This window comes from Macrotis lagotis, chromosome 2 (assembly GCF_037893015.1).
Source record: "Macrotis lagotis isolate mMagLag1 chromosome 2, bilby.v1.9.chrom.fasta, whole genome shotgun sequence".
Taxonomy (NCBI): domain Eukaryota; kingdom Metazoa; phylum Chordata; class Mammalia; order Peramelemorphia; family Peramelidae; genus Macrotis; species Macrotis lagotis.
In genome coordinates this window covers 34,835,375-34,863,009 of record NC_133659.1, presented here as the reverse complement: position 1 = coordinate 34,863,009, position 27,635 = coordinate 34,835,375, and the positions used below count along the sequence as shown (strand labels likewise).

Genomic DNA, 27,635 nt, shown 5'->3' with positions numbered 1-27,635 from the left:
ATAAGCCAGAAATGTGTCAGAGATGTGGGCATTTTATATCTATCTCATTTACAAAGTAATGTGAAGGTATCTCAATATAATTCAGGCTCTGATAAAAAACACTGCCTTCTGGGCTCCTATTATATGACCTCTGTCTCAGTTTCCTTTAAAATGATAATGAGAGCTGCCTTTGTCTCCTCACATGGATTGATATCTCTTTAATATAATTCAGCAGTCAATGTTATATGATCTGAAAACATGTAAATAATCTAGCTGGCAACACTGAAAAAAATAATTGAATGAATGAAAGGTTTATAACTTTGTCCATCAATGGGACAGATATGTGGGGTGTTCTCTGAGGGTTTAATGACATCAGAATATATGTGTGTGTGTGTGTGTGTGTGTGTGATTTCTGGCATTTTCTGTTTTATGCTGCCTTCTCATATTCTTCAAATTAGCTTATAAATCCACATGGTATCTGGTGGTTTTTTAAAACCTTTGCTGAACTGCACAATTCTCTTTTCTTCCAGAATTGCTAATGGCAGGATTTGCCTTAAAATATTATTCATTAAATAAGACAGGCAGCACAATACCACCTGAGATTATTATTGCATTAAAGGAAAATTTTCTTGGGAAAACAGCAGATATCTTGGAGGTAAATAATCTCTCCCTATTTGGTCTTGGATTTTCCAAGGTGGATTGAACCTTTTGAGTTTTTCATAACTGTCTTTTCCCCTCTGGTTACAGTTTGAAATGCATACTCAAGAAATGTTGGACACAATCCTGAAAAAAAAAACCTGTCCAGGAGTGACTCATATAGAGTAGATGATATCAAGGATTTCATAAAAATGATACAAGGTCCCAGGTTGTTTGATTTGATTTGGTTGTGTGCTATTCTTACTGGTCTCTTCTTTGCTCACAGCTTCCAGACTGGAAGGCGATCCCTTTTGATAAATCACATCTTTCTCTATATTTGAAGTTATTTGGACAAGAGATATTTTGGTACAAATTTAATAGACGAGAAATATGGATGGCCATTCAGGTACCTTGGGTAGAGATACTATTATTGGGAAACCAAAGTGGAATGAGCTGTCTTGGAATGTAGCGGATTATCCCACTCTTTCTTGTCCTATCAGTAGTTTAGAAAATATTATTTGGGAGCTCTTGGGGTTCCTGAGATAATTTCAGGAAATCTATAGAGTTAAACCATTTTCATAATAATACCAAAATGTGTTCATTTCTAATATTGTAAATGTCAACGGGTAAGACACATAAAGCTTTTGGGAGGTGGGCTCAAAAATTTTAAGAATGTAAAGGGGTTTTTGAGAATCAGTATTCTATAGCTGTCTTGGTTTCTCCCACACCAAGGAGTATAAATCTTTTCCCTCCAACATCTGGTCTTTGGCAAATTTATGAAGGTACATTTGTGTGTATTGGTGTGCATGCATACAAAAGGTATTGTAAGGAGTTGGTCACAGATGGGGAAGTTTCAGTAGATAAATATAAAGTACAAGAGGGTCAGGAGTATAATTTATAGATGTTGGTTTAATGAATGCCTACAATCTAGACGTTTTTTAATTGTATGAGTAGATTGAATTTCAAAAGGAAGTGTGAACTTTCAGTGGAATAATATAAATGCAGTTTTTTTTATAAACTTTAATGTGTTCTATAGAAATAAGCTTCTGTTATTACAGGGAGGGAGGATTAGATAACTTTATAAAGTCCCTTCCAGTTCTTAATCTGTGATCATTTAGAATATTATTATTTTATTTTTCCAATTATATGTAAAGACAATTTTTAACATCTATTTTTTAAATTAAAGATTTTATTTATTTTGAGTTGTACAATTTTCCCCCTAATCTTACTTCCCTCCCCCCACCCCAGAAGGCAATTTGCCAGTCTTTACATTGTTTCCATAGTATACATTGATCCAAATTGAATGTGATGAGAGAGAAATCATATCCTTTAGGAAGAAACATAAAGTATAAGAGATAGCAAGATCAGACAATAAGATATAAGTTTTTTTTCCCTAAATTAAAGGTAATAGTCCTTGGTCTTTTCCACAGTTCTTTCTCTGGATACAGATGGCATTCTCCATCACAGACAGCCCCAAATTGTTCCTTTAACAGTTATTTTATTTTATTTTATTTTTTACGTTTTTGCAAGACAATGGGGTTAAGTGGCTTGCCCAAGGCCACTCAGCTAGGTAATTATTAAGTGTCTGAGACCGGATTTGAACCCAGGTACTCCTGACTCCAAGGCTGGTGCTTTATCTACTACGCCACCTAGCCACCCCTTTTAACATTTATTTTTACAAAATTTTGAGTTCCAGATTTTTGTCCCTCTCCCCCTCCCTCCCTTCCCTCTTTCTAAAATCAATTTGATTTGGGTTATAGATGTTTATTATTGTTATTATTACTACCCTAGAGAACTGACTTGTCCCAGGTCACAAAACGTGACCTCGTGACTTAATCCCATCACTTCTCTGGGCAGTTCAAGAGGAGTACAGGCAGCAGAGAAGGTGCTGAACCTCATTATTGGGAACTTTCCTTGCCCTCTTTGTTTAGGCCGATAAAATTAAAGGTCTGTATCCTAACCTATTACAGATAATAAAATGCAATATAGGTTAAGTTCATGCTGTAAAATATGATACACATAGTTCTTTATTTTAAAATATAATTTAATTTTTACAATGAGCAAAACTATATTTTCTCTTCCACTACTCCTTCACTGAAAGAAAAAAACAAACCTGTAACAAATATGAATAATCAAGCAAATCAAATTTCTATGGTGACCATGTCTAAAATGTGCGTTTCATTATCTACTCCACTTCTCTTCATTATGAATTGATAGTCATTTTTAGGACTATTGGCCATGTTTTCTCTTGATACATGATGAGAGTTTAATATTAACTTATTTTGGATGGTCATTTTTATGATTACAGGCATTTAGGCAGTCTGAGGGAAGACTCCAGATAATCAAAAAGATCCTTGACAGTCTTCAAAATGGCTACAATAATCATTGGATAAAACCACTCCTTTTGTCAGAAATTCATACCATCATGCCAACCTCCTTTGGGCTGCCCATAGAAAGAAGTTTCTATTTCATATCTGTGACAAACTTGGATGGAAAAGGTAAGACTAAAGGGAAAAAATGCATTATGCACATGCATGTCTTTAAAAAAACATCATTGCTTTCTCTTTTTTATGGCAGTTCAATCTCAGATCTCTCCCATACCATCTACAAATTTTAGATTAGAAGATTTAATCAATATGAATATTGATATGAACCTAGAAGCAAATCTGAGGTAAAATGCTCATTTTCACTAAATACAAAATTGGAAAGCTTTGCCATGGCATAATCAATATTGTGACCTGAATGTCTTATTCTCTTTCTTAGCATTGAAAAATATGTTATTGCTGATATGGGAGTTAATACACATCTTTTCCAAGCTGTAATTGAAATTTATGCAAGATTACAAACAAATATTCCTTTGGAGATGACTTCTTCACTTAATTTTAAGGCACAGTCTTTCAAATTGGTATTTCCAATACTTATCCATGACACTAAATTTGTCTATATAAGGTAGGTTTATATCTGCAAACCAATATTTGTATATACACACATGTCATATATATATGAACATCACTCCCTATACAACTATATGTAATATATGAGAGGTAGTGTATTTTTATATACATATACATATACATCATATACATATACATATACATATACACATATATGCATATGTCATATATATATGAACATCACTCTCTATACAACTATATGTAATATATGAGAGGTAGTGTATTTTTATATACATATACATCATATACATATACATATACACATATATACATATGTCATATATATATATGAACATCACTCTCTATACAACTATATGTAATATATGAGAGGTAGTGCACCATAGTGGATAAAGAGGTGGCTTCCAAGTCAAGAAGACATAGGTTCAAATTCTATTTCTAATACCTATTATATGACCCTGGACAAGTCACTTAATCTTTCAATGATCTAGATAGTTCTCTAAGTTGCAGAGGTACCGAGTTATACAATACAATAAACAAAAGAGAGTCTCTGCCCTCAAGGATATTACAATCTAATGTGGGAAGACAACAGAAGAAGCTAGAAAGGGAAGAGGGTGGAAAAGGAAAGTGGGAAAAAGGACTTGATGATCAAGGATTTGAATCCAAGGACTGAAGTTGAAAGAAAATGAAGAATTAATTTAAGCCCTCTCTCAAATGAAGGTTTTAGGAGGAGTATTTTATTTTGCCCTCCAGGCCTCCAGGCTTAGAGGCAGAGCAGCTGAAGGTAATAATGAGTACAGAAGTGGATGTAATCTCTATGATGAAGAGGTTCCTGGTCATGAGCTTTTCTTGGAGCAGGGTGGGTATAGTTGAGGAAGTTCCCTCTCTTGGGAATTCTCAGTTATCAGAGAGGTCACAGTAACAGACATCTCAGGCAATCCAAAAATCATATATCCTTACTATGAATGTCCTCGTAGGCTTTGTCCTGAGCTCTCCTCTTCCCCCACCACTGTCTCACTTAAGTGACCTCAGTAACCCACAAGGGTTCAACTATCATCTATAAAGATGACTCCTTCATTTGTATATTCAATCCTAATTTCCCTCCTGACCTATGAACCATGTCACCAACTCTCATTTGGACATCTCAAACTGGATGTTTCAAAGACAATTCAAACTCAACATGTCCAAAGCAGAACTCATTATCTTTCTCCCAAACTCTCCCCTCTTACTAACTCATATTGCTTGTAAGGAACCCATCACTTCCCCAATCACCCAGGCTTATAAACTAAATGTTCTTTTCATGTCTAACCTCTCTCTTTCAGTTTCTTATTAAATCTTATAATTTCTACTTTCCTGAAATCTGTCGTATAAATCTCCTCTCCACTCATACTACTACCTCATTAGGACTGTTACAGTAGGACTCTCCAACTCAAGCATCTCTATTTTAGTGACTTTTACCATAATACTCAATAAATTCTTTTAATTCCTTAGCACCTTGAGGACTGAATAGAAAATGTTTTATTTAGCCTTTGTAAAGCCCTTTACAGTCTTGCCTCTACCTCCTCTTCTGGTCTTTTTACCATTTGCACTTTTCCAAACACTATACAATCTAGCTTTTTTTTTTTTAGTTTTTGCTAGGCAATGGGCTTAAGGGACTTGCTCAGGGTCACTCAGCTAGGTAATTATTAAGTGTCTGAGGCCAGATTTGAACTCAGGGACTCCTGACTCCAGGGCCAGTACTCTATCCACTGCACCACCTAGCTGCCCTATACAATCTATCTTGACCAACTTGCTGTCCCTTGAACCCTCCATCTCTTGCTTGTTCATTGGCTGTCCTCCATGCCTGGAATTCCCCCTTCCCTGCTGTGGCTCTTTACTTCCCTGGCTTCCTTCAAGATTCAATATAAGCCCCTCTACCTATAGAAGGTCTTCCCATCCCTTTGCCCTGGCTAATACATACTCTATGAGATTCTCTTTCATTTTCACTTTCATTTTCATCTTTTAGGTATCTAGTCATTGGCATGATGAGAATGTAAACCCCTTATGGGCCAGGACTGAGTCAATGTCTGGTATACAATGAGAGCCTAATAAATGCTTCTTATCTCATCAACACACAGAGAGGTATTGTTAGTGAAAAACATCCAAATCCATCTGAGCCTGCTGTGAGAAAATGGAGAGGGTCCTGGAAGAACTATATAGAGAGTTCAGCTTTTTTGAAATGTCCATTAATTTTCATCATCTAGACTCTGTAAATAATATCCTATTACCCAATGGGTATAGACTTCACCCTGTGTATTTCAGGTTGGCAAAGCCAGGAACCTTGGATAGAACAAGATATTGAAAAATAATTGAGACTGGGATTGAACAGTTCCAAAACTCTCATGATTTTTGATTTAATGAGATCATCGAGAAGAGCTCTTGGACTCTCTCTACCGACTGACCCTCCTTTTGACCCCTTGTCTTAACTCTCCCAAAGCCACCAAGGGTTGATTGTGTTTTCAAGAGCTCCTTAACAGGGAGGGGAATGTGAAGTCCTATAATTGGAGAGGAAAGTTGAGGGAAAGGAAGGGAATAAACATTTGAAAACACAAGACAGCCTGTCAAACACTTTACAATTATTATCTCATCTGATCCTCACAACAATCCTGTTATTATCCTTGTTTTATAGTTGAGGAAACTGAGGCAAACAGAGGTTAAGGGACTCACCTACAGTCACACAGCTATAAAGGGTCTGAGATTAGATTCGAACTGAGGTCTCCCTGATAGCAGATCCAAGGCTTTATTCATTGCCTATTGCTTACAGAGGAAATGGGAAAACACATTTACCAGATTTTAATCAAGAAAAAGTTTCCCAGCCTGGACACATTAAACCAAACATCCCCATAAGGTAACATACTTAGTCCTCCCTTAAGTCCCTTTCAGCACAAATTACTCACTGCCTATAAAATGCCAGATGGAAACAAGAAAACACGATGCAATGTAATCAGGCATCAAAATTAATGAATTTTATAAACAGCACCCAACTTCTGCATTTTCCACCCCTCTTTAGTTTTCTCTTTTCTTTTTGGCAGCAGGCATGCATTTAAAAAGTTCTCTATTTGTAGAGAATATATTATGTAAATAAACCTTGAGGAAATAAGGATTAAAGCACAAAAGGGCAGATGCTTTGGAATAAACTTTTCTTTAAAACACACAGACATCTATCTACACCATGATAAGAACTTAGTGATTGGAATGTGTTAAATATCATCATTTTTCTGTCTACCTTCTACATTGTGGATATCCAGATTTCATACTTTTCTGGAGGAAAAATTATCCCTGTTAGATGGGAAATGATTTTTCATCCAGTGTGGGGATCATAAAAAGTGAAATTTCCTACACGCCTTAGCAATTTTTGTACCAATTTTTCTTGTTAAAATACCAGCCATGGCTGCCCATTTTTCCTGGGCTATTTAAGTCCATAAACACTGATACGTGTCCTCTGTGAGACAACATTTTACTCACAGGATTCAGTTGTGAATTCTCTCTGGAGAAATAGACCACAAATATACAAAACTATATAAAAAAAAAATACGAGAGCTTTCTGGTGGGGGACTAAACAACTGCCATTCTGTCTTCGTTTAAATGATTGATTTTACAAAATCAAAGCCACGTGGAGTCTTTTCTTTCTATCCAAATGAGCCATCTGAAATGCAAAATGGATTTTTCTAGAACATTTTGCTCTGTCCCCTCTGCATGTAATCTTTCTCTTTTTTTAATAGAAAAATTTAAAAAAGAAAATAAAGGTTGTGATATTTGACATACTCTTAAATATGATAGATGATTGTGAGCCTTTATGTGTGGAACAGAACTTTATAGAAACTGGGAACTTCTTACTTTCCATGTTTAGAAATTGGAAACTGAGGGGCAACTAGGTGGCACAGTGGATAGAGCACTGGTCCTAGAGTCAGGAAGACCTGAGCTCAAATCCAAACTCAGACACTTAATAATTACCTAGCTGTGTGGCCTTGGGCAAGTCACCTAAACCCATTGCCCTACAAAAATAAATAACAAAAAAAATTGGAAATTGAACTTTCTGTGAAGTTTCCTGTTCCAGAAAGAGGCTTATAGACAAGGTCTACTCAGAAGCAGCTAGAAACAACAGTGGATAGAGCACTGAGCAAGAAAACTGGAAGACTCATCTTCATGAGTTCAAATATGATCACATTCATTTATGAGTTGGATGACTCTGGACAAGTCATCTCACTTTGCCTAGTTTTGTCATCTGTAAAATGAGTCAGAGAAGGGAAATGGCAAATCACTCCAGTGTCTTTGCCAAGGAAACCCCAAATGGGGTCACAAAGAGTTAGATATGACTGAAATGACTGAACAACACCACAAATAATTCCTCCCAGAATCCTCCCTGCTTCATCTCCTCATTGTCTTTTATATTATGGTCCTAAGTGAAGAATGCAATGGTACAGGGACAGTAGAGCATTTTTCAAACACAAAGGGAGGTATGATTTGAGTATTATTGAATCCTGAAGTTTTTGTTTTCATCTATTTAGTGTCTTTTAGTAACGAAGTCTTAATGTGATGTGCATTTTTAGTTCCATTTGACATATTCAGGAATTATAACCCAGAAAAAAAATCCATCTTTGAAAAACCCCATAAAAACTTCAGTAACAAGTTGGCACCCTTTGAATGTTGAATAGTTGAATAAATTACTGATATCCAGAGAATTTTAATGATGCAGGTCATTCTCCCTGTAGTTCCAGGACAAATGCGATTATCAGAACTATTGAAGCTCCATCATCTCCTAAAATCGCTCCAGTGGTCAGATTTAGCTTCTTTGACTCATACCAATATCCATTGAATTCCACATCAGCATCAGAAGTCTGAGGGATTAAAAGGGCAATGTATATTTAGTAGAAGTGCTAGTAGTTTTGTTCTTTTGCATTAGACCAAGAACCTTCAATGTCCAGGGACCCAAAAGTCCAAAGGGAATATTTAGGAACAAAGAGACATACCCTGCAAAGAGGCAGATAGGCTTGATCTAAGGAAATGTTTCCCAGCAATGAGAGCTATTACAAAATGGAATGGGCTACATCTGGATGACCACTACCCTGTTGACCTCAGTTTCCTCATCTGTAAAATGAGCTGGAGAAGGAAATAGAAGACCACTCCAGTATCTTTGCTATGGAAGCCCCAAATGGGGTCACAAAGAGTTGGACACAACTGAAGTGACTGAATAACAACAACAAACAAATTGTTCCAAATAAATACATGGTTGGGGCGGCTAGGTGGTGCAGTGAATAGAGCACAGGCCCAGGAGTCAGGAGTACCTGAGTTCAAATCCAGCCTCGGACACTTCATAATTACCTAGCTGTGTGGCCTTGGGCAAGCCACTTAACCCCATTGCCTTGCAAAACAAAACAAAACAAAACAAAACAACAAAAAACTAAATACATGGTTATTTGGGGCAGGGTTTGGAGGGGAATCTCTAAGAACTAGGGAACTTGGAAAAAACCTCTTAAGAAGGGGTGGCAATTAAACTGAGTTTTGAAGGGACTTGGAGTTCCAAGAGATGGAAGAGAAAAGAGAGCATTTTAAGAATAGGGGTGGAAAGTGATTGAGGATGGCCTGAACAAAGAACCGGAGGTAGGAGATGAACTATCATGTACAGAGAAGAGACAATAGAATAGTTTGGTAAAAAGTTTAGGCTACATGAGGCAAGTCTATAGAATTTAGGTAATCTTTATCTTCTAGATTAGGCAACAGACTTGGAGAGGTTAAATGACTTGTTCATGGTCATAGAGTTAATAAATAACTGAGGCAGAATTCAACCCAAGGCAGAGTCTTTGGGAATTGCCTGAGGGAAGAGGGTAGAGATGGTACAGAAAGATTAACATACTTTCCTAGAGTATATATCAAAAGATGGGATTTAAATCCAGTTATTTCTGAATCCAAGGCTGACTCTCCATCACTGATGCCATGAATTCCTTTTTTTAATCTAATTTAATTTTTCCAATTACATGCAAAATAGTTTTCAACATTTATCCATTTACAAGCTTATGAGTTCCACATTTTTCTACCGCCCTCCCTTCCCTCCTCCTTCCCCATGGTGGTGAACGATCTGGTCAAAGTTGTACATGTTCAACTGTGTTTAACATATTTCCAGTTATGGATTCTTATAGTTGGAAGGGAGCTCATTAGCAATGAATCCATTTTACACCTGAACAAGAATCCCTTCCATAGCTTCCTGGTAAGTGGTCATTCAGAGGCGAGTCAGGGGGATGTCTGCCTCATCCATTTGATGATTTCCTTCCCTTCATCCCCGCAGAATAGGTAGATGAGAACAATGTTTTCCAATGACTGTGAAGTTGGCTGAAGCAGATACTGTGGCGCTCTTATAGGTTGGTCAGACATGGATGATGCCAAGGTCCAACCTCTCTCCTCCAGAGTCATTGAAGTCTAATGACAAGACAAAAGTTAAGATGACTGATGATAGGCTAGGATATAGTGGGTGACCTTGGCCTTTCTAAATTAAGATTATTCTTAGGCCTCAGTTTGTCTGAGGCAATATTTGTTCAGTGACTTTTACCTTTGTACCTCTGGTCTGGATTCTGTGGAAGACAGAAAAAATTTTGATGATTTCCAACTGCAATGTTTGTCCTTCATTTTATGTTCTAGGAAGGGGTCTATACGTTTCAGCAGATTTCCAAAGGGGTCTGTGACACACAAAAAAAAAACAACCCTTCTTTGTATGTACTGAAAGAAAGAAGGCAGTTAGGTGGTGCAGTAGGTAGAGCATTGCAGAAAGAAACACTTAGGTTGAATCTTTTTTTTTTTTTATTGAAATTTTATTTTGTTTTTCCAATTATACTCATTGGTAGTTTTTTTTAACATTTCTCTATTTGCAAATTTATGAGTTCCACATTTTCTACCACCTTCTCCTCTCAATTTCCTAATAATTCCAGCTACCCAATAATAGAATAGTCTCCCTCAAAAGGTTGTATATTCAGTTGTGTCTGACTTTTGTGATCCCATTTGGGATTTTCTCAGCAAAGATATTAGTTTGCCATTTCCTTCTCTAGCTCCTTTTATAGTTGAGGAAACTGAAACAAACTGGGTAAGTGATTTGCCCAGGAACACTCAGTTAATAAGTGTCTAAGGCAGGATTTGAACTCAGAAAATCCTGACTTCTAGTCTTATGCTCTGTCTGCTACCTCAAAAAGTATCAAGTTCAGGGGTGGCTAGGTGGTGCAGTGGATAGAGCACTGGCCCTGGAGTCAGAAGGACCTGAGTTCAAATCAGACCTCAGACACTTAATAATTACCTATCTGTGTAGTCCTGGGCAAGCCACTTAATCCCGTTGCCTTGCAAAAAAAAAAAAAAAGTAGCAAGTTCCATTTTCATTGGTCATTTGAGCTGACAGTTCACAGGTCAGGGTTATCATAGAGAGGGCTCCTCTTTGGGTAGTAGTTAACTCTAGAGTCTCCTCCAACTATAAAGCATTTTATTTAATTGCCTGTAGATACACATGGTTATAATTATGTGAGAATATTGTACTTAATGGAAATGCTGGTCCTAATCTAGAAGTCTTACCCCCAAGTGCTTATATTTATATATCTGCATAATTGATCATTCTCTGTAGGGTCCTGCACATGTTTTCTTTGCCGGGCAGCTCCAAACTCCATTTGACATTTAGACTCTTTGAATCAGGGCCACATTCAGTTCCTATTTAGAAAGTAAAACTTTACTGACTCTGAAATAATATTTCTTCTTCAACAGGGGATACCAGCTCCAGATATCTTTGAGGGAAATTCAAACAGAAGCACCTCTGCTTTACAAATGGTGTGTTACACTATGAGCACCTTAGGATTCCAACTTTGCTTTTTTTATGCAAGCATCTCAGCCGCCCATATCAAGCCTCTTCCCCTCTACCATGTCATAGGGGACCATTTAATTATAGTGACTATTCAACCAGGTAAACATAGTATAAGCCCCCCCCACACACAACTTTTATGTATAAAAAAAGAAAAAGTTCATTTCCCACTATTATAACTCATTGTAGGGCAAAGGGCAAGAAGTGGGGCTGTTATCTGAGAGGAGAGGAGACTTAGGGCAGATATGATCATCCTCTCCTAGTCACTAAAGGACTGCCATGTGAAAGAGGTGAGTTGTTCTGGAGGCAGAGCCAAGAACAATTAGTGGAAATTGAAAAGAGGCAGATTATGGCTAAAGTGGACAGAAATTTTCCTAAAATTTACTAAAATTTCCTAAAATTCACTGCCGAATGGTTCAGGAGATAACGATAATAGTTAATGATGATGATGATGGCGTTTGTAAAGTCCTTTTAAGGTTGGCAAAGTCCTTTACATATTATCTCTTTTGATCCTGACAATAATTCTGTGAGGCAGGTACTATTATTATCTCAATTTTACAGATGACAAAAACAAATTGCAGAGAGGTTAAATGACTTTGCCCAAGTCATACAGCTAGTAAATGTCTGAGGCTAGATTTGAACTCAGGTGTTCCTGACTCTAAGTCCTAAACCACTAATTGCCAAGCAAACAATTTCCATTCACTGAAGGTCTCCATACTGAAACTGGACAACTAGTACTCTGGAGTTTGTTTTGTTTTTAATTTTTTAATGCCACTTTCTATTTTCAATTCCAAATTCTCTCCCTCCTTCCAATCCTCCCCCACATATTGAAAAGGCAAGAAACACAACACCCGTTATATGAATGAAGTCCTATGAAACATTTTAGCACAACTCTGAGAATTTATGATTCTGTGTACTGAAAAAAAGGCCAAAAAATAATAAAGAAAGGAAAAATAGGCTTTATTCTGCACTCTGAGTCAACCAGTTCTCTATCTGGAAGTGAACAGCATTTTACTATATGGGTCTTTAGGAGTTGTGGTAAAGCATTGTATTGCTCACAGTTACTAAGTCTTTTACAGATGATTTTTTAAAATTTGCAGTTACTTTGTACCTTGTTCTTGTGGTTCTGTTAATCATTCTCCAGTTGGTGAGCAGCCAATTCTATGCTATCATAAAAACAGCTGTTTTAAATATGTTTGTACATACAGGTCCTTTTTCTTTTTCCTTTGATCTCTTTCGAATATAGATCTAGTTATGTACAGCTTTATATCCCTTTTGGCAAAGTTCTAAATTGTTTTCTAGAATGGTTGGACCAGTTCACAATCTATCAACAATGCATTAGTATATGCATTTTCCCACATCCCCACAGCATTTGTCATTTTAGATAATCTGGAGTGTGAAGTGGTAACTCAGTGGTTTTTATTTGCATTTCTCTAATTAGTAGTGATTTAATGCATTTTTCATATGACTATTGATAGGTTTCATTTCTTCCCCTGAATACTGTCTATTCAAATTCTTTGATCATTTATCAATTGGGGAATGACTCTTATTTTAATAAATTTGGTTCAATTCTCAATTTGAAAAATGAGACCATTATAAAAGAAACTTGTTGCAAAAAAATTCTCCCAGTTTCCTCCTTTTCTAATTTTGGCTGCATTGCTTTTATTTATTCAAAAACTTTTAAATTTTATGTAATCCAAATTATCCATTTTTACCTGCTTCAGACTTCTCTATCATTTGTCTGGTCATGAACTGTTTCCCATCAAAGTTCTGATAGATAATTTCTATTTTAAACTTCTCTTGGTATATATGATATGAGATGTTGGTCTATGACTAGTTTCTGCCAAATTGCTGTCCAGTCTTGGCAATTTTTGTCACATGGTGAGTTCTTGCTCCAATAGCTGAGATCTTTGGGTTTATTTTGTACTACTTCCCTAGCATTTTGTAAGGGAATTAGGGATAGATGGAGTGGAGGGAATCTCAGAGGTATTTTTTCCCTCAGTTGTCTTACTTTTAGACACAAATTTCTTCTTTAGGCTCAGGTTGGATAGACTACTCCTAAGGTTCTCTTCCAACTCTGAGATTTTATGATTCTGAGATTTAGAACTTCATCAGCAACCTGACTCTCTTTTTCCTTTATACTCATCAGATCTTAAAATCAATAAACAAAACTGATAAAAAAAATAGCAATTTCCAATAACTTTGTTTTAACAGAATCAGCCATCAAGGAAGTCCAAGTGGTTATTCAGGTGGGTCCTGAAGCTCCAGCAAAGATGGTCCACTTAGTACATTTTGAAACAGAGAATTCATCATCAGAGGAAAATGGCACATTTGAAGAATGGGAAGAAATGGGCAAGGTATTTAAATACTTTTTTGATCTGTGGGTAACTTAAGCAGCTAAATATAACTCTTGGGATCCTTCTGAATCTCATAAGTTGAGGAAATAAATTCCCCTTCTTTGTTTCTTATTCCCTTTGATCCCTACAGACATGTCTAAGCTGTTCTTATAGCCTATGGACTGTAGAATTAAGATAATTAAGAGCATATTTATAAATAGATTTATTGTGGGTCTTCAATAAATTTTTGTTGTTTGTTGTTCACTTATTTTTCAGTTGTATCCAATTCTTCATGACCCCCATTTGGGATTTTCTTGGCAAAGATACTGGAGTGATTTTTCTGTTTCCTTCTGCTCATTTCACAGATGAGGCAAAGAGGATTAAGTGACTTTCCCAGGGTCACATAGCTAGTTAAGTTCAAATATGAACTCAGGTCTTTTTGACTCTAGACCTGGCATTCTATCCAATGAGTCACCTAGCTATCCATATTAATATATGTTTATATTTATATATATATATACATACATGTAAACATATATATGTGGGAATACACTATATATAATCAAAATTAATAATTCATACATTTTATGCTACTTGTCAAAGTCCAAATTCTCAATCTAAAACTAAGGATTATGATTTTGGAAGATCATCTATAGGTTTCTTGATAAATTCTAGAGAATAAACTTCATGTCTAATTTATATTTTTGTCATTTATTTTGACACTAAATTTTTAAGTTTGACAGTATATACCTGTGTAATCTGTCCCATTAATTATAAATGAGCATATATATATACATATCATATAAGATATAATATTTATGTATATATATATATATGTATATAGTGATGAGGCAGGTAAGAGGTTTCTAACCAGATATAAGTAGAAGAAAATCCTGAACAAAACACATCTTTGAGTGAGAATGTCCTAATTAAGGTACCTAACATTAACTGTTCTTTTTTTTGTTTGTTTGTTTGCTAGGCAATGGGGTTAAGTGACTTGCCCAAGGTCACACAGCTAGGTTGGATTTGAACTCAGGTACTCCTAACTCCAGGGCCGGTGCTCTATCCACTGCGCCACCTAACCGCCCCTAAGACTCCATAGTTCTTTCTCTAGATATGGAGAATTTTCCAACACAAGTCAATTGGAATTGTCTTGGATCAATATATTGTTGAGAAGAGTAATCATATTTGATCATTGCACAATGTTGCAATGTACAAAGTGTACAATGTTCTCTTGGTTCTCCCCACTCCACTCAGCATAAGTCTTTCCAGATTTTTCTAAAATCTATCTCCTCATCATTTTTTATTTGCTCTCTATTTCTACTGCACTCTCTAGATCCCAGTAAGTGCCACATTCTCTGAGATCCTGTGTTGACTTTCAGATATTTATTGATGGAGGAAATCAATGAGATTCTTAATAAATTCTATCCCATCAGCTGAAGAATATGCATTTTTTCCCTACTTTAATTTTCTAGCTTGAATGGTCTCTTGCAAATGGAAGTGGATTTCCACAGAGCACTTGGTAATATTCCAGGACTGGACACAATTGGTACATTGTCCTTTTTTGTCTTCACTTTTGTCCATGTTCGAATTAATAGCTAGTATTTATATATGTTATTTTTTCTAAGCAATTTATCTCATTCTCTTCCTATTAGTAATTTGGAGAATATTTTCGTATAATTTGTTAATAGATTGCAATTCTTCTTTTGACAACTTTCATTTATAATATTTAACTATTGGAAGTACAGTTATTGGTGATGTGTGTGTGTGTGTATTTTATATGTTTTATGAGTCAGACTTTTTTCAGTTAGATTCAATGCACTTACTTTCCCACTCTACCACTCTTCTTTTAATTTTATCTTCATGAATTGTGTTCTTGACAATGCTTTTTCATATGTTGTGGTTGGGGTGGCTAGGTAGCACAGTGGCTAGAGCACTGGCCCTGGAGTCAGGAGGACCTGAGTTCAAATCTGACCTCAGACACTTAATAATAACCTAGCCGTGTGGCCTTAGGCAAGTCACTTAACCCCACTGCCTTGCAAAAAAACCTAAAAAATAAAAAAAACGTTGTGGTCAAAGACATTCATTTTATCTTTCACAGTCTCCATCTCCTCCATCCTTTGTTCAACTAAGATCTCCCCTCACCTTACTCCCAAAACAGACACACTCTTTCTCCCCCTTCTCTCCACTACCACCATGAAAGGATCTCTGATCTTGCTCTTTTCCACATCCCTTTTTTTTGGGAGGGAAGGGTTAAGCTAGTTTGCTTAAATAGGTCAGGGTAGAGCTGCTGAGAAGCCTGTCATGGTCATATGGACACTGGCAGAGCCAGTATCCTAACCCAAACCACTTAATTTCGACCCTTTATTGCTGCCTTGAAGTCAAAAGTAAACAAAACCACAAAACAAAAAAGAATCTACAAAAAAGATCAGCACAAAAGGAGCTATCCTCAAGGAGCTTCTTTTCTATCAGAGGAACTTGCAAAGTTCATTAGACACAAAATCATGCAAGGCAAAGATGGAGGCACTAGAAGTTAGAGAGATTAACACAAGTTTCATGAAGGTAGTTTTTGGACTGAGTCATAAAGGAAACAGGATTCTAAGACATACACTTAAGGAAGAAGTAAATTCCAGGTGCAGAGGACACTATACAAAAGCATGGAGATGGGAACCCTAGCATCATAAATTAATGGTGGCAAAGTAGTATGGTGATTATTGCCCTCAACTTGGAGTCAGGAAGACTTGTATTCAAATTCAGACTCATGTATTTTCTAGCTGTATAAATCTGGGCAAATCTTTAACTTTGTCTGCCTCGGTTTTCTCATCTGCAAAATGGGATTAATACTACTAACAATAGCACTTCTCTCCCATGGTTGTCATGAAGAGCAAATGAGATGACATTTGTAAAATGCTTAGTGCCGTGCTTGGGGCATAGAAGGGACTTAATAATTTTTTTAATATAATCCTGAAGGGACTTGAAGCTTCTAGTCCAGCCCTCTCATTTTAGAGACAAGGAAATTAAAGGTCAGGAAAAATTAAGTGACTTGTCCAATGGTAAGTGGTAGTGTTGGGATTTGAACCTAGTTCCTCTGACTCCAGATACATTGTTCCTTCTATTTCACTACACAGCCTCCTGTAGGCTATTTATGAAGGAAAGCAGAAAGGCTAGTTTGACTGAATTGTATAACCTGTGTAGAAAATATTGTACAATAAACCTGGAAAAGAAACTGGAAGTCATGTTGAAAAACTTTAAGTGGCAAAGAGAGGATTCTAGAAGTAAGAAATAGCCACAGGAGTTGCTAGAGCAGGAGAGGGGCAAAAATAATATTCTTTGATTGGTAACTCATCACTCATGCTGTCCTGGATGAATTTTCTTCCATGGACCATGGTTTCACTATCCCAGTCTACATCATAAATCAACTTATACAGTGCACTCAAGTGTGTAATATATTTCACAAAAATTATTTTATTTCATCATTACAATTAACCCTATGAGATTAGTGTTCCATTTTACTGATGAAGAAACTGAGGCCCAGAGAGATTAAATGGGTTGCCCAACATCACAAAGTTAGGAAGGTTGGGTTAGAATTCAGGTCTTCCTGATTTCATGACTTACACTGTCTACCACTCTGATTAGCTTTGATGCAACATGCATCCTTTATTTTTTCTTTCTGTCTGCTAAGTGTCATGTCTAGCATTTAGTAATGAAGGTGATGATGCTTGTCCTTCATTTTTTTTTTTAGGTTTTTGCAAGGCAAATGGGGTTAAATGGCTTGCCCAAGGCCACACAACTAGGTAATTATTAAGTGTCTGAGACTGGATTTGAACCCAGGTACTTCTGACTCCAAGGCCGGTGCTTTATCCACTACCTTGCTGCCACCTTGCCTCCCCCTTGTCCTTCATTTTCAAAGAAGACCATGACATCAGGAAGGAGATGACATGATAAGCATGTGGACTGGATTTGAGTGAGGGGAATTGTGCTAAGTCACCAGCCTCCCTTTCTCCTCCAGAGTCTTCAGGGTCCAGGGACTGATACGATTCAGAATGACTAGAGTGGTTCTGACTGTGTGGTAATCAGGGTTAGGTGACCTGCCCAAGGTCACACAACTAGTACATTTCAAGTTTCTGAGGTCAGATTTGAATTCAAGTCCTCCTAACTCCAAAGTTGGTGCTGTATTCATTGTGTCACCTAACTGCCATCTTTTCTTTTCTTTTCTTTTTCTTTTTCTACTTTCATCTTCTCTCCCAGCCCATGTCCCTTGGAGACACATTACCTCCAAAAGTGACAATGACTGTCCGAGCAATTCGGACTGACAACAAGGACAAGGGTTTTCAAGTCACTGGATATATTAATTCTAACAGAAGCAAAGTCAACCTGCAGCTAGTGATGGTTCCACTGACTAATGAAAAGTAGAAATTCTGTGCGGATGCAAGTGTGTTACCCCTAAAAACCAAGGTAAGATGATGGCAGTAATTTGGTGATTTCCCAGTGGCTCAAGGATACTGAAAGTAAAGTTTCTGAGTTGGGGGTAGAAGAAGGAAAATTGGTGGCTTTGAGACCCCCTTGGTGATCCCAATGATCTAAGTTAGAAATATCAAGGAATGCTGGGCTCCTCCTACTTGGAGATCTTCAAGTAAAGGCTACAGTACCACTCATCAGATAGGTTGTAGGGGAGATTCCTTTCCTGCGTATGCTTGTACTAAATCTGCTCCAAATTTCAAATTCTGGATTTTGTGAAACCTAGTAAGCACAAACAAATAATAGAGATAATTATTTCAATTAAGTAAACAAAACCAGTATAAAGAATTCTTGGGAGGGAAGTAAGATTGGGGGGAAAACTGTAAAACTCAAATAATATCTTTAATAAAAAAAGAATTCTCAAGGTTCTGTTCATTTAACTTTGCATCTGTTCATACAAATCTTCCTTGGTTTCTCCAAAACCATCACCTCCATCATTTCCTATAGCATGACAATATTTTATTACATTCATATACCATAATGTGTTCAACCATTCCCTAACTGATGTGAATGCCCTTAATTTCTAGTTAGTTGTTAACACAAAAGAATTGCTATAAATTTTTTGTACATTCCCCTCTATTCTTTTTTGGATTAAAAAAATTTTTGGCAAGGTAATTGGGGTTACGTAGCTTGCCCAGACTCATGCAGCTAGTAAGTGTTAAGTATCTGATGTTGGATTTGAACTCAGGTCCTCTTGACTTCAGGTCTAGTGCTTTATCCACTGTACTTTCTAACTGCTTCTGCTTCTGCTTCTTCTTTAAAATTTTTATTTAAGGCAGTGGGGTTAAGTGACTTAGCCAAGGTCACACAGCTAGGTACTTATCAAGTGTATGAAGCTGAATTTGAATTCAGGTACTCCTGACTCCAGGGCCGGTGCTCTATCCACTATGCCACCTAGCCGCCCCTTTCAGTTTTCTCGTCTGTGAAATAAACTGGAGAAGGAAATGGCAACCCACTCCAGGATCTTTGCCAGGAAAATCCCTATGGGGGTCACAAAGAGTCAGATGTGACTGAAGAAAATGACTGAACAACATGAATTTGTACCTGAAAAACTAATCAGTCACACTTCTATCACACATGAAGGCTTGCAAGGTATTTTGCATACATTATTTATGAGGACATTGAGGCTCAGGGAGAGTCAAAGATAACCCATTGTGTAAGAGCCAGTGGCAGGAGTGGCATCAGATCATCCTGACTCCAAGTGCTTCCCTTTAGTCATCATATCCTGTTCCATGTCATGATGAAGTATCCTTCCACATCTGACATTCATAGGATCATTGGAAACTTGGATTTAGAAGGTACCTTAGGGATCATGCAATGCACCCCCTTCCTGACACATCTTTATTATCCCTAAAATACTGTTTTATTCTTCTCTGCTGAAAAATCTCCAATAATGGGGAAGCCATTGCCTCTCAATACAGTTATTTCTAATTTGGAAAAGTTCAAAGGATAGCAACATTTTCCTTGATATTGAACTAAAATTTTATAATTCTATGAAACAAGTAGCTGGAAATAGAGGGATAGGAGAGATTCCCTAGTCAATCAACATGTTTTCATGATGTAAAAGGGGGAAAAAAAACCTTTGGATTTGGAAGAAAAGATCAACTTGGCTCGGAGAGGCCCTCTCCCAGTAGAGGCTCCCCAGATGTGGCTGATAAAAAAAAAGGATTCCGTTCTGGTAGAGTAGACCCTCAGAAAAGGGGTCGGACTCCTTTTTTAACTTTCTTTTCCCAGAAATCTGAGAAAAAATCACTTAAAAATTAGGTTTCACTGGTGTCTAGGGTCTCCTAAAAGGAGTAGAAATGTACTCAATGTGCAAAGGAGATCCAGTATAGGACAGCTGTTTTCCCCTTCACTACAAAAGGAAATGCTAATATACAAAAAAGACTCACAAGATTGTTTTTATACAAATTTAAAACTTGATGCAAAAACCTCTAACTATTATTTATTCTCCCGAGAAATTGATAGATAAAACATGGGATATTTAGTGTATCTGCAGCTGTTGAATAGACCTTTAAATTTCACCTCAGTTTTATACTTTCTGAACAGCTTCCTCATAATCCATGCTGTCCTCCTTATTCTTCCCCCAATCCCCCTTCTCTCCTTTCCCTCCTCCTCTTCTCCCCCCTCCTCCCCCAGCTTCTCCTCCTCTTCCTTCCTCTCCCCATTCTCCTCCTCCTTTTTCCCATTTATAGAGCACTTCCTATGAGTCAGACACTATGCTAAGTGCATTGCAGTTATCTCTGATGATGTCTATTGATGACTCTGGAAGAGAGAGTAAGACTGTTGACTTCGCGCATTTGTGCCTCACTCAAACCCGATTCATGAGCAAGTCAAGACAACACTCCAGGGTGTCCTTGGTCTCCTAGAAAATGTCTCATTGGATCCTTATAACAACCCTGGGACATAGATACTATTATTGTCCTCGTTTGACAAATGAGAAAACTGAGGCAGACAACAAGTGAATTATACAGCTAGTCCATGTCCCAGGGATAATTTGAACTCAAATCTTCCTGACCCCAGGCCTAACTCTCTGATCCCTGAAACACCTTGTCAAGATTTGGACTCACTGGGGCGGCTAGGTGGCGCAGTGGATAAAGCACCAGCCCTGGAGTCAGGAATACCTGGGTTCAAATCTGGCCTCAGACACTTAATAATTACCTAGCTGTGTGGACTTGGGCAAGCGACTTAGCCCCGTTTGCCTTGAAAAAAACTAAAAAAAAATATAAAGATTTGGGCTCACTTTCCTATTTGTGATCATCTTGTCTTCCAAGAAGTGCTGTAGCAGCCACAAGGATTGTCTTCCACAGAGCAGTCAGCGCTGAGGGGGTCCAGGTGCTCGGCTATTCCCAATTCATTGTTCCATATCCCACCATGGAGAAAGGAAGGAGAGAGGGAAAACAGAATTTGTTCATTTCTTTATCTACTTACTGAGTGGTTGGTTCTTCCTGGCTCAGGAGCCAATCCTCTTTGATACATGGAGATACAGGCAGTACTAGCCTCAGTCACAATGAATGATTTGTGATTGATCATCACAAAGCCCAAGTCCTAAGGTTCTAAACCACATACATTCCCACATGTGGCCAGGGAACCCCGGCCAGATCCTTATAGCCAAAATACATCTGAGAACATCTGATTGGAATCTGGCTTCTTGTCTGGCCTCTGCTAAAGGTCATCTATGTAACATTTCTGGAGCTCTCTCATTGCTCTGAGTTCCAGAATTACCACTGATAAAATGCAGGAAAGAGCATTTGCCTTGATTAGATCAACTTATAAAGAAGCCGTCTCCAGTTGCCCTGATCCATAGCCGGCCACTGGACCCAGCTGACTCAGGAGGGCTATAATAAGATAGGACAAAGGGGTTCCGTGTGTGTTGCATTTTAAAGAATGAAGAAGATTCTAAGCATAACTAAGGGTGTTATTTTCTCATTTTCTAGGGCAGACTGAGATGGGGCATGGATTGTACGGATTACAAAACAGAAGCTCAGGCCTCTTGGGGCCAAATAACAAAGAAGCCAGCCATCCAGGTGAAAACAGTCTGGGGAAGGCTTCCATTGTTCCTTGAGACAGTATTCAAGGAGTAAGCACCCCATGACTTTAGCATGCTTTGGTTTCTTGGTTGGTTTTCACTATTAGTAGATATAATATGCTATTAATTTTGATAACATGACACTTTCTCTTCCCTCATAGGATTTTAAAATATCTCTCAGAGATAGCTGGGGCATGTGGCTTTTCTGAAGCAAAAGGGGAAACGTCAACTCACCAAGCCCTATTTCAGGCAGTGGCAACATCTCCCCAGACAATCCACACAGTTATTAAAATTCCAGAGGTAGAGTCTGGCTTTATCATTTTTAATGGACTTTTGTACAGTACTGTTTCCCTTTGATCATAATAAAAGTTCAGTTTATTCATATGGAGAAAGAAATCAAATCAGGCATTTGACCTTTGAAGTGTCTTGAAAAAAATCTGTTAGTCTAGTCAAAAAGGCTTAAATAGTTCAATTCTATGTTCTGGCTACCATTGAGGCCTCTGGGGGTTCTTTGGAACCAAAAGGTTTTGGTCTCCTCATGTCCACTCCTGGTTTCCCAGACTTCCTTTCAATCTCATCTAAAATCCCACCTCCTACAGGAAGCCTTTCCCAACCCCTCTTAAACCCAATGCCTCCTGGGGTGGCTAGGTGGCACAGTGGATAGAGCACCAGCCCTGGAGTCAGGAGGACCTGAGTTCAAATCAGACACTTAATAATTACCTAGCTGTGTGGCCTTGGGCAAACCACTTAACCCCATTGCCTTGCAAAAAAAAAAATCCAATCCTCCCCTCTCATTTCTTTTTTTATATTGTATATAGCTTATTTAAACATTGTTTGCATATTGTCTCCCCTGTTAGAGTGTAAGTTCCAGGAGGGCAGGGGTTTTTTTTAACCTCTCTGTCTCTGTCTCTCTGTCTCTCCTCTCTCTCTCTCTCTCCTTTTTGTCTCTCTTTGTCTCTGTCTCTGTTTCTCTCTGTCTCTCTGTCTCTCTCTCTCTCTTTCTTCTCTGTCTCTCTCTCAGTCTCTGTCTGTCTTTGTCTCTGTTTTTTGTCTCTCTCTGTCTTCCTCTTTCCCTTCCCCCTTTATCCCCCAGTGTTTGCCACAGTTCCTGGAACATTTTCATTTATGTCTGAGTCTTCATGACTCCATTTGAGGGTTTCTTGGCAAATATTGGAGTTGTTTACCGAATCCTCTATTTCATTTTACAAACTGTGACAAACAGATTTAAGTGACTTACCCAGAGTCTCACAGCTAGTAATTGTCCCAGGTCTTCCTACACTCTCTCCGCTATGAACCTGAGCTACCCTCCTGGAACACAGTTGCTGCTTAATGAATGTTTATTGGTTATTGATGGTTAATTGGTCTGAGTATAGACTTAATAGAAGTACTAAGACCCATCTTCTTGAACTTCATATTTCAGCAGACAGCTATCAAGAAAATTGGTGTTTTGACTGTTTTATATAAACAGTTCTTTTACTGTCACAGATAATAATGATAATAACAGCAAATTAAGGTTAGGAAAGCATCATACATGTGGAAATGCCTACATATATATATAAAGTGTTTTTCCTCCACTACAAATTCTAACATTATTTGCACATCCTTACTGGCTACCTAAATGCACGTGCATATAACACATATGTGTGTGTTACATGTGTGAATGTGCACATACACATGCACACTTATCTTCATTTAATCCTCAAAACCATTCTGTGGAGTAAGTGCTGCTATTATGCCCATTTTACATAAGAGAAAACTAGATTGAGAGAGAAGTTAAGTGTCTTGCTCAAGATCTTATAGTTAGTATCTGAAGTGGGATTTGAACTCAAGTCTCGTACGATGCTACCTAGATGAATAGTAAAGTTTGGACACTTTTGTTGTTGAATTGCAAACTCATGGTAATATTAAAGGAACATTCACACACTGACAATTTCTATTTTTTAAAGCTAAATAAGTGACAAAAAATCCTATGGCTTCTCCATAGTAGATAACACAGAATGTCCCAGTCCCTCCTACAAGGAAATTTTGTCTTCTGAAAGTTAACTATAATTTGGAGCGTGTGGGGTGTTCAAAGAACACTAAACCCCTATGATGTGATGGTTTGCTGAACCCTTTCCAGGGTAGCTTATCCACCTTTGGTGTTTACCTGTCACTGGTGACCCAACTCTCACCTGTAGCTCACATGAACAGCAGCCACATATTAAACCAACTATGCAGATCAGCTAAACCAGGTTAAGGGTAACCAAAAGGCCTCCAACCCACCAGTAAGTTGTGTGTGTTGAGGGGTATTTACTTCCAGCATGTGAAGATTTCCCCTGGTGGAATGGGTGGATGAAAACCATTTGTTCTCATGGAGGTGACTGAGGTAGTTGCTGTGGAACACTTGGAGCTTGGTCAAACATGGAAGACACCAAAGTTGTCCTGACTTTTTGTCCCGATGACTCTGGAAGAAAGAATGGGGTTAAAGACATTGTGCAGCTCTGCTTCTCAAGTCCAATTCACATACAGGTTGAGACATCATCAGTGATGTCATCAGTCCTCTTTGGAAATGAAAGACAAACAATAACATCATTCTGTCATTTATTGTGTAAGTGCCGATGGCTTAACTACGGAATTAGTCATTCTGAAGAGCATTTTTGTCTGGTTTGGAAAATGTTCCCTCTCCCCCTCCCTATTTATTTATTCATTTTTCTAATTATATACAAAGATGATTTTTAGGATTTATTTTTGTGAATTTTTCTTGGAGATCGTTCTAAAGCTTTTTGTTATTTTAGGTAAACCTTTATTACTCAACATTTCCAGTTCCATTTGCTTTGCCTAAAGAATCATCCCCTATGATTAATACTAGTACCTTGGCAGTTTGGAGCTTCCTTTCAGAAGTGGCTTTCCGTATTAAAAAAAGAGGACGAAGGTAAAAATTAGTGTTTGTTGGATGGGATCGTCTGATTAAAATCTGGGTTGGATATCGAGCTGTAACTAGTGCAAGACACTCCCAGGGCACCAACATCTATAGGGGCATGATTGGGAAGCAACAGGATATAGGGACTGCACTGGGAAGACGTGACTTTAAATCCTAGCTTTGGTGTTTGCCACCTATGCAACCCTCAGCAAGCTCTTAAATTCCCTGAACCTTGGTTTCTTCAGATGGTTCAACCCAAGACTCCTCTGAGATTTCTTCTAGCTTTAGACTCATGATCATAATCCTTCCTGTAGTCATTGCTCTTCCCATACCTGGCTGTGATGCCACTCTACTTTTCACAATCTTGAAAAGCTTAGGGCTGGATCACCCCATCTCACATCAGACTCAGCACTTGTCAAAACCTTTCCCTATGCAAATAAAATTTCCAGTTATAGTCCAAGTTTTTAGTGAAAAGCCACAAGAAAGGAAGCCTGTTGGGTGTCTGCTTATGGTGAGTTTTGGGACAGAATTGTGAGATCCAGTTTTCCCTGAATTTTATAAAGATTTGGAGGGTGGGGCAGAATGATTCTTTTGCTTTAATGATCAAGATAACTATCTCATTTCTTCCCTTCATTTTGAACAGTAGACAAGCTTTACCCTTCTTTAACAGCCAAGCTCATTTCTTTTTCCCCAAAGAGCTTTTCTTCAGTGGTGCCAAGGAAAGGAAACTGGTCTGTTGTTGGGATGCCTCATTGGAGGCCATTGGGAGTTAAAGGAGAATTGAGAAGACTCAAATCTTCCTAAATGAGAACTATAAATGAGGCAGCAAATGTTCTAGGAGCTCTGTTAAAATCTGGAAATACAAATACTAGCTAAAATTCAATCCCTTCCCTACAAGTGCTTACATTCTAATAGGAGAAGACAGTGTTTAAAGTGAAGCTAAAATGTGGGGAGGGAGGAGAGAAGGAGGAGGTACCAGATGTGGAGAAGTCTGGAGGACTGGAGAGGTGGAGGAATGAAGGCCTGAACATAGGCCTGGGTGAGCATTTCTTCAGAATGGAGGTTCTGGAAGAAACAGGAAATAGGGAGACAGGGATAAAGAGATTTTTATAGGGTGAGAGGTTGCTAAGGCATGGAGAAGTCTGATGAGCCAGGAATAGAGGAGGGAACATTGATGCCTGAGTGGGTACGTCCTTAAAATGAAGGACTGAGATGAGAAAAGATATAAAAAAAATAGTCCAAATGGACCTAGGTTCTCCACCTAAAGCAAATAAGGACATTATAGAACTATCATAGTCTCATATTTACAGAAGTTATTGAAAGCTCAAAAAGCATAACATATTTGAGAGAAAAAGATGTCATCTTCAGTTTGGATTCTAATTTTTTTTTAAATTAAAATGGCCCAGTAGATAGATTAGGATAATCAGTTTCTGCTCCTGACTTTCCACCGTTCACTTGATGGACAAAGTCTAGTTGGTTCTTGTCCTTCATTATCAAAGAAAAGCAAGACAACATCACTATGTTAGAGACAGTGTGCTCAATTGTAGCTAATCAATGACCAATATGAGCTTGGAATATTCTCCTACAGGTCTGGCAAAGTATGATGGCATTTTCAGAGAAGGCCCATGTGGGTTTACTCAGAGTATACTTGAAACGATCTTTTTAGTTTTTGTATAATTTCCAGAAATGCTCTATATCATTGGCCCAAGAAAATATAGAAAACAGAAAGAAAACGCCAGATCAGGGACTTTGTTTGAATGCACTCACTCATACTCAGTGGGAGTAGAATGGTGCTGGTTGGTGATTTGGTATGATAGTGTTGGTGATCAATGATAATATAGTGGTGATTGATGATAACATTGATGGAGAGTTGTGATAATGGTTGTATTAACTGGTGATAATACGGTGGTGATTGGGAAAAGTGGTGACTGGGGAAAGTGATCATGATAATGTGGTGAGTGGTGGTAATGGTGGTATTGATTGGTGATAATAGTACTACTTTTTGGTGATAGTGGCTGTAGCTATTGGTGATAAAAGTATGGCTATTAGTGATGATGGTGGTGATAATGTAGTAGTGATTAGTAATGCTAATGATGGAGACTTATGATAATGGTATATTAATTGGTGATAATGAGAAAGTGACTGATGAAAATAGTAGTGATAATGATGAGGGTGATCACCACAGCTGTGGTGATCAACTAGACCCAGTATTTCATCATTCTAGTGAATTCCTGGTGAAGAATCTCTTTCTGTTAAGACATTTTCCATCTCATGAAAGAATACAATTTCCTTGAGGGCAATGAATACTTCATTTGCATCTTTCCATCTTTGGTACCCAGCACCACTTAATAAAATGCTTGCTGATTGATTAGCAGCAGGTCTACAACTTACAATACCCGAGGCTACCTGGGGCCCTGAGACCTTAAGTGATTTACCCTGGTTTACACAGCCAGGACTGATCTGAGGTGGCCTTTTAGCTGATCACTAGGCTAGCTTATCCCTCCATGCCACCCTTCCTCTTCCTCCTTCTTTTCTAATCCAGACCCATAGTTTCCTAGTTGTGAGGAATTCTAGCTATGGAAACTCCTTCCAGTAATACAGATAAACAATTATTTGTAATTTAGAGCCTTGGAAATTGGCCAGAGCACTGGAGGCTAACTGGATTTTTGTAGGGCCAGCCTTTGTCAAAGACAAACCTTAGTTCCTGTCTTCTTGGCTCCAAGGCTGAGTTTCTATATACTTCAGCATGTCAATTCTCACAATTATTAGACATGCAGATTAAATCCACTGTGTTTTGTTAATAATAATATGTGTAAATATATTTAATATGTAAATAATATATAAAATATATATGTAATAATAATGTAAAAATCATACTACTACTAGCTAATTTTCATTAAGTGCTTCAAAATTTGTAAAATCCATTATATAGAGATATACGCATATATATCATCTTATT

At 37.8% G+C, this 27,635-nt stretch overlaps 1 protein-coding gene across 1 annotated transcript in view; it reads left to right on the top strand.

Annotated features, from left to right (window-relative positions):
• The window catches only part of LOC141511848 (vitellogenin-1-like), a 79,598-nt gene that overhangs the window by 35,058 nt on the left and 16,905 nt on the right, over positions 1–27,635 (top strand). The window contains 14 exon segments of the mRNA XM_074220861.1: positions 510–634; positions 727–765; positions 768–837; positions 909–1,021; positions 2,924–3,113; positions 3,193–3,286; positions 3,379–3,564; positions 8,279–8,420; positions 11,301–11,496; positions 13,609–13,751; positions 17,979–18,185; positions 21,686–21,828; positions 21,939–22,077; positions 24,552–24,681. Of these exon segments, the coding sequence (XP_074076962.1) occupies positions 510–634; positions 727–765; positions 768–837; positions 909–1,021; positions 2,924–3,113; positions 3,193–3,286; positions 3,379–3,564; positions 8,279–8,420; positions 11,301–11,496; positions 13,609–13,751; positions 17,979–18,185; positions 21,686–21,828; positions 21,939–22,077; positions 24,552–24,681 (1,917 nt within the window).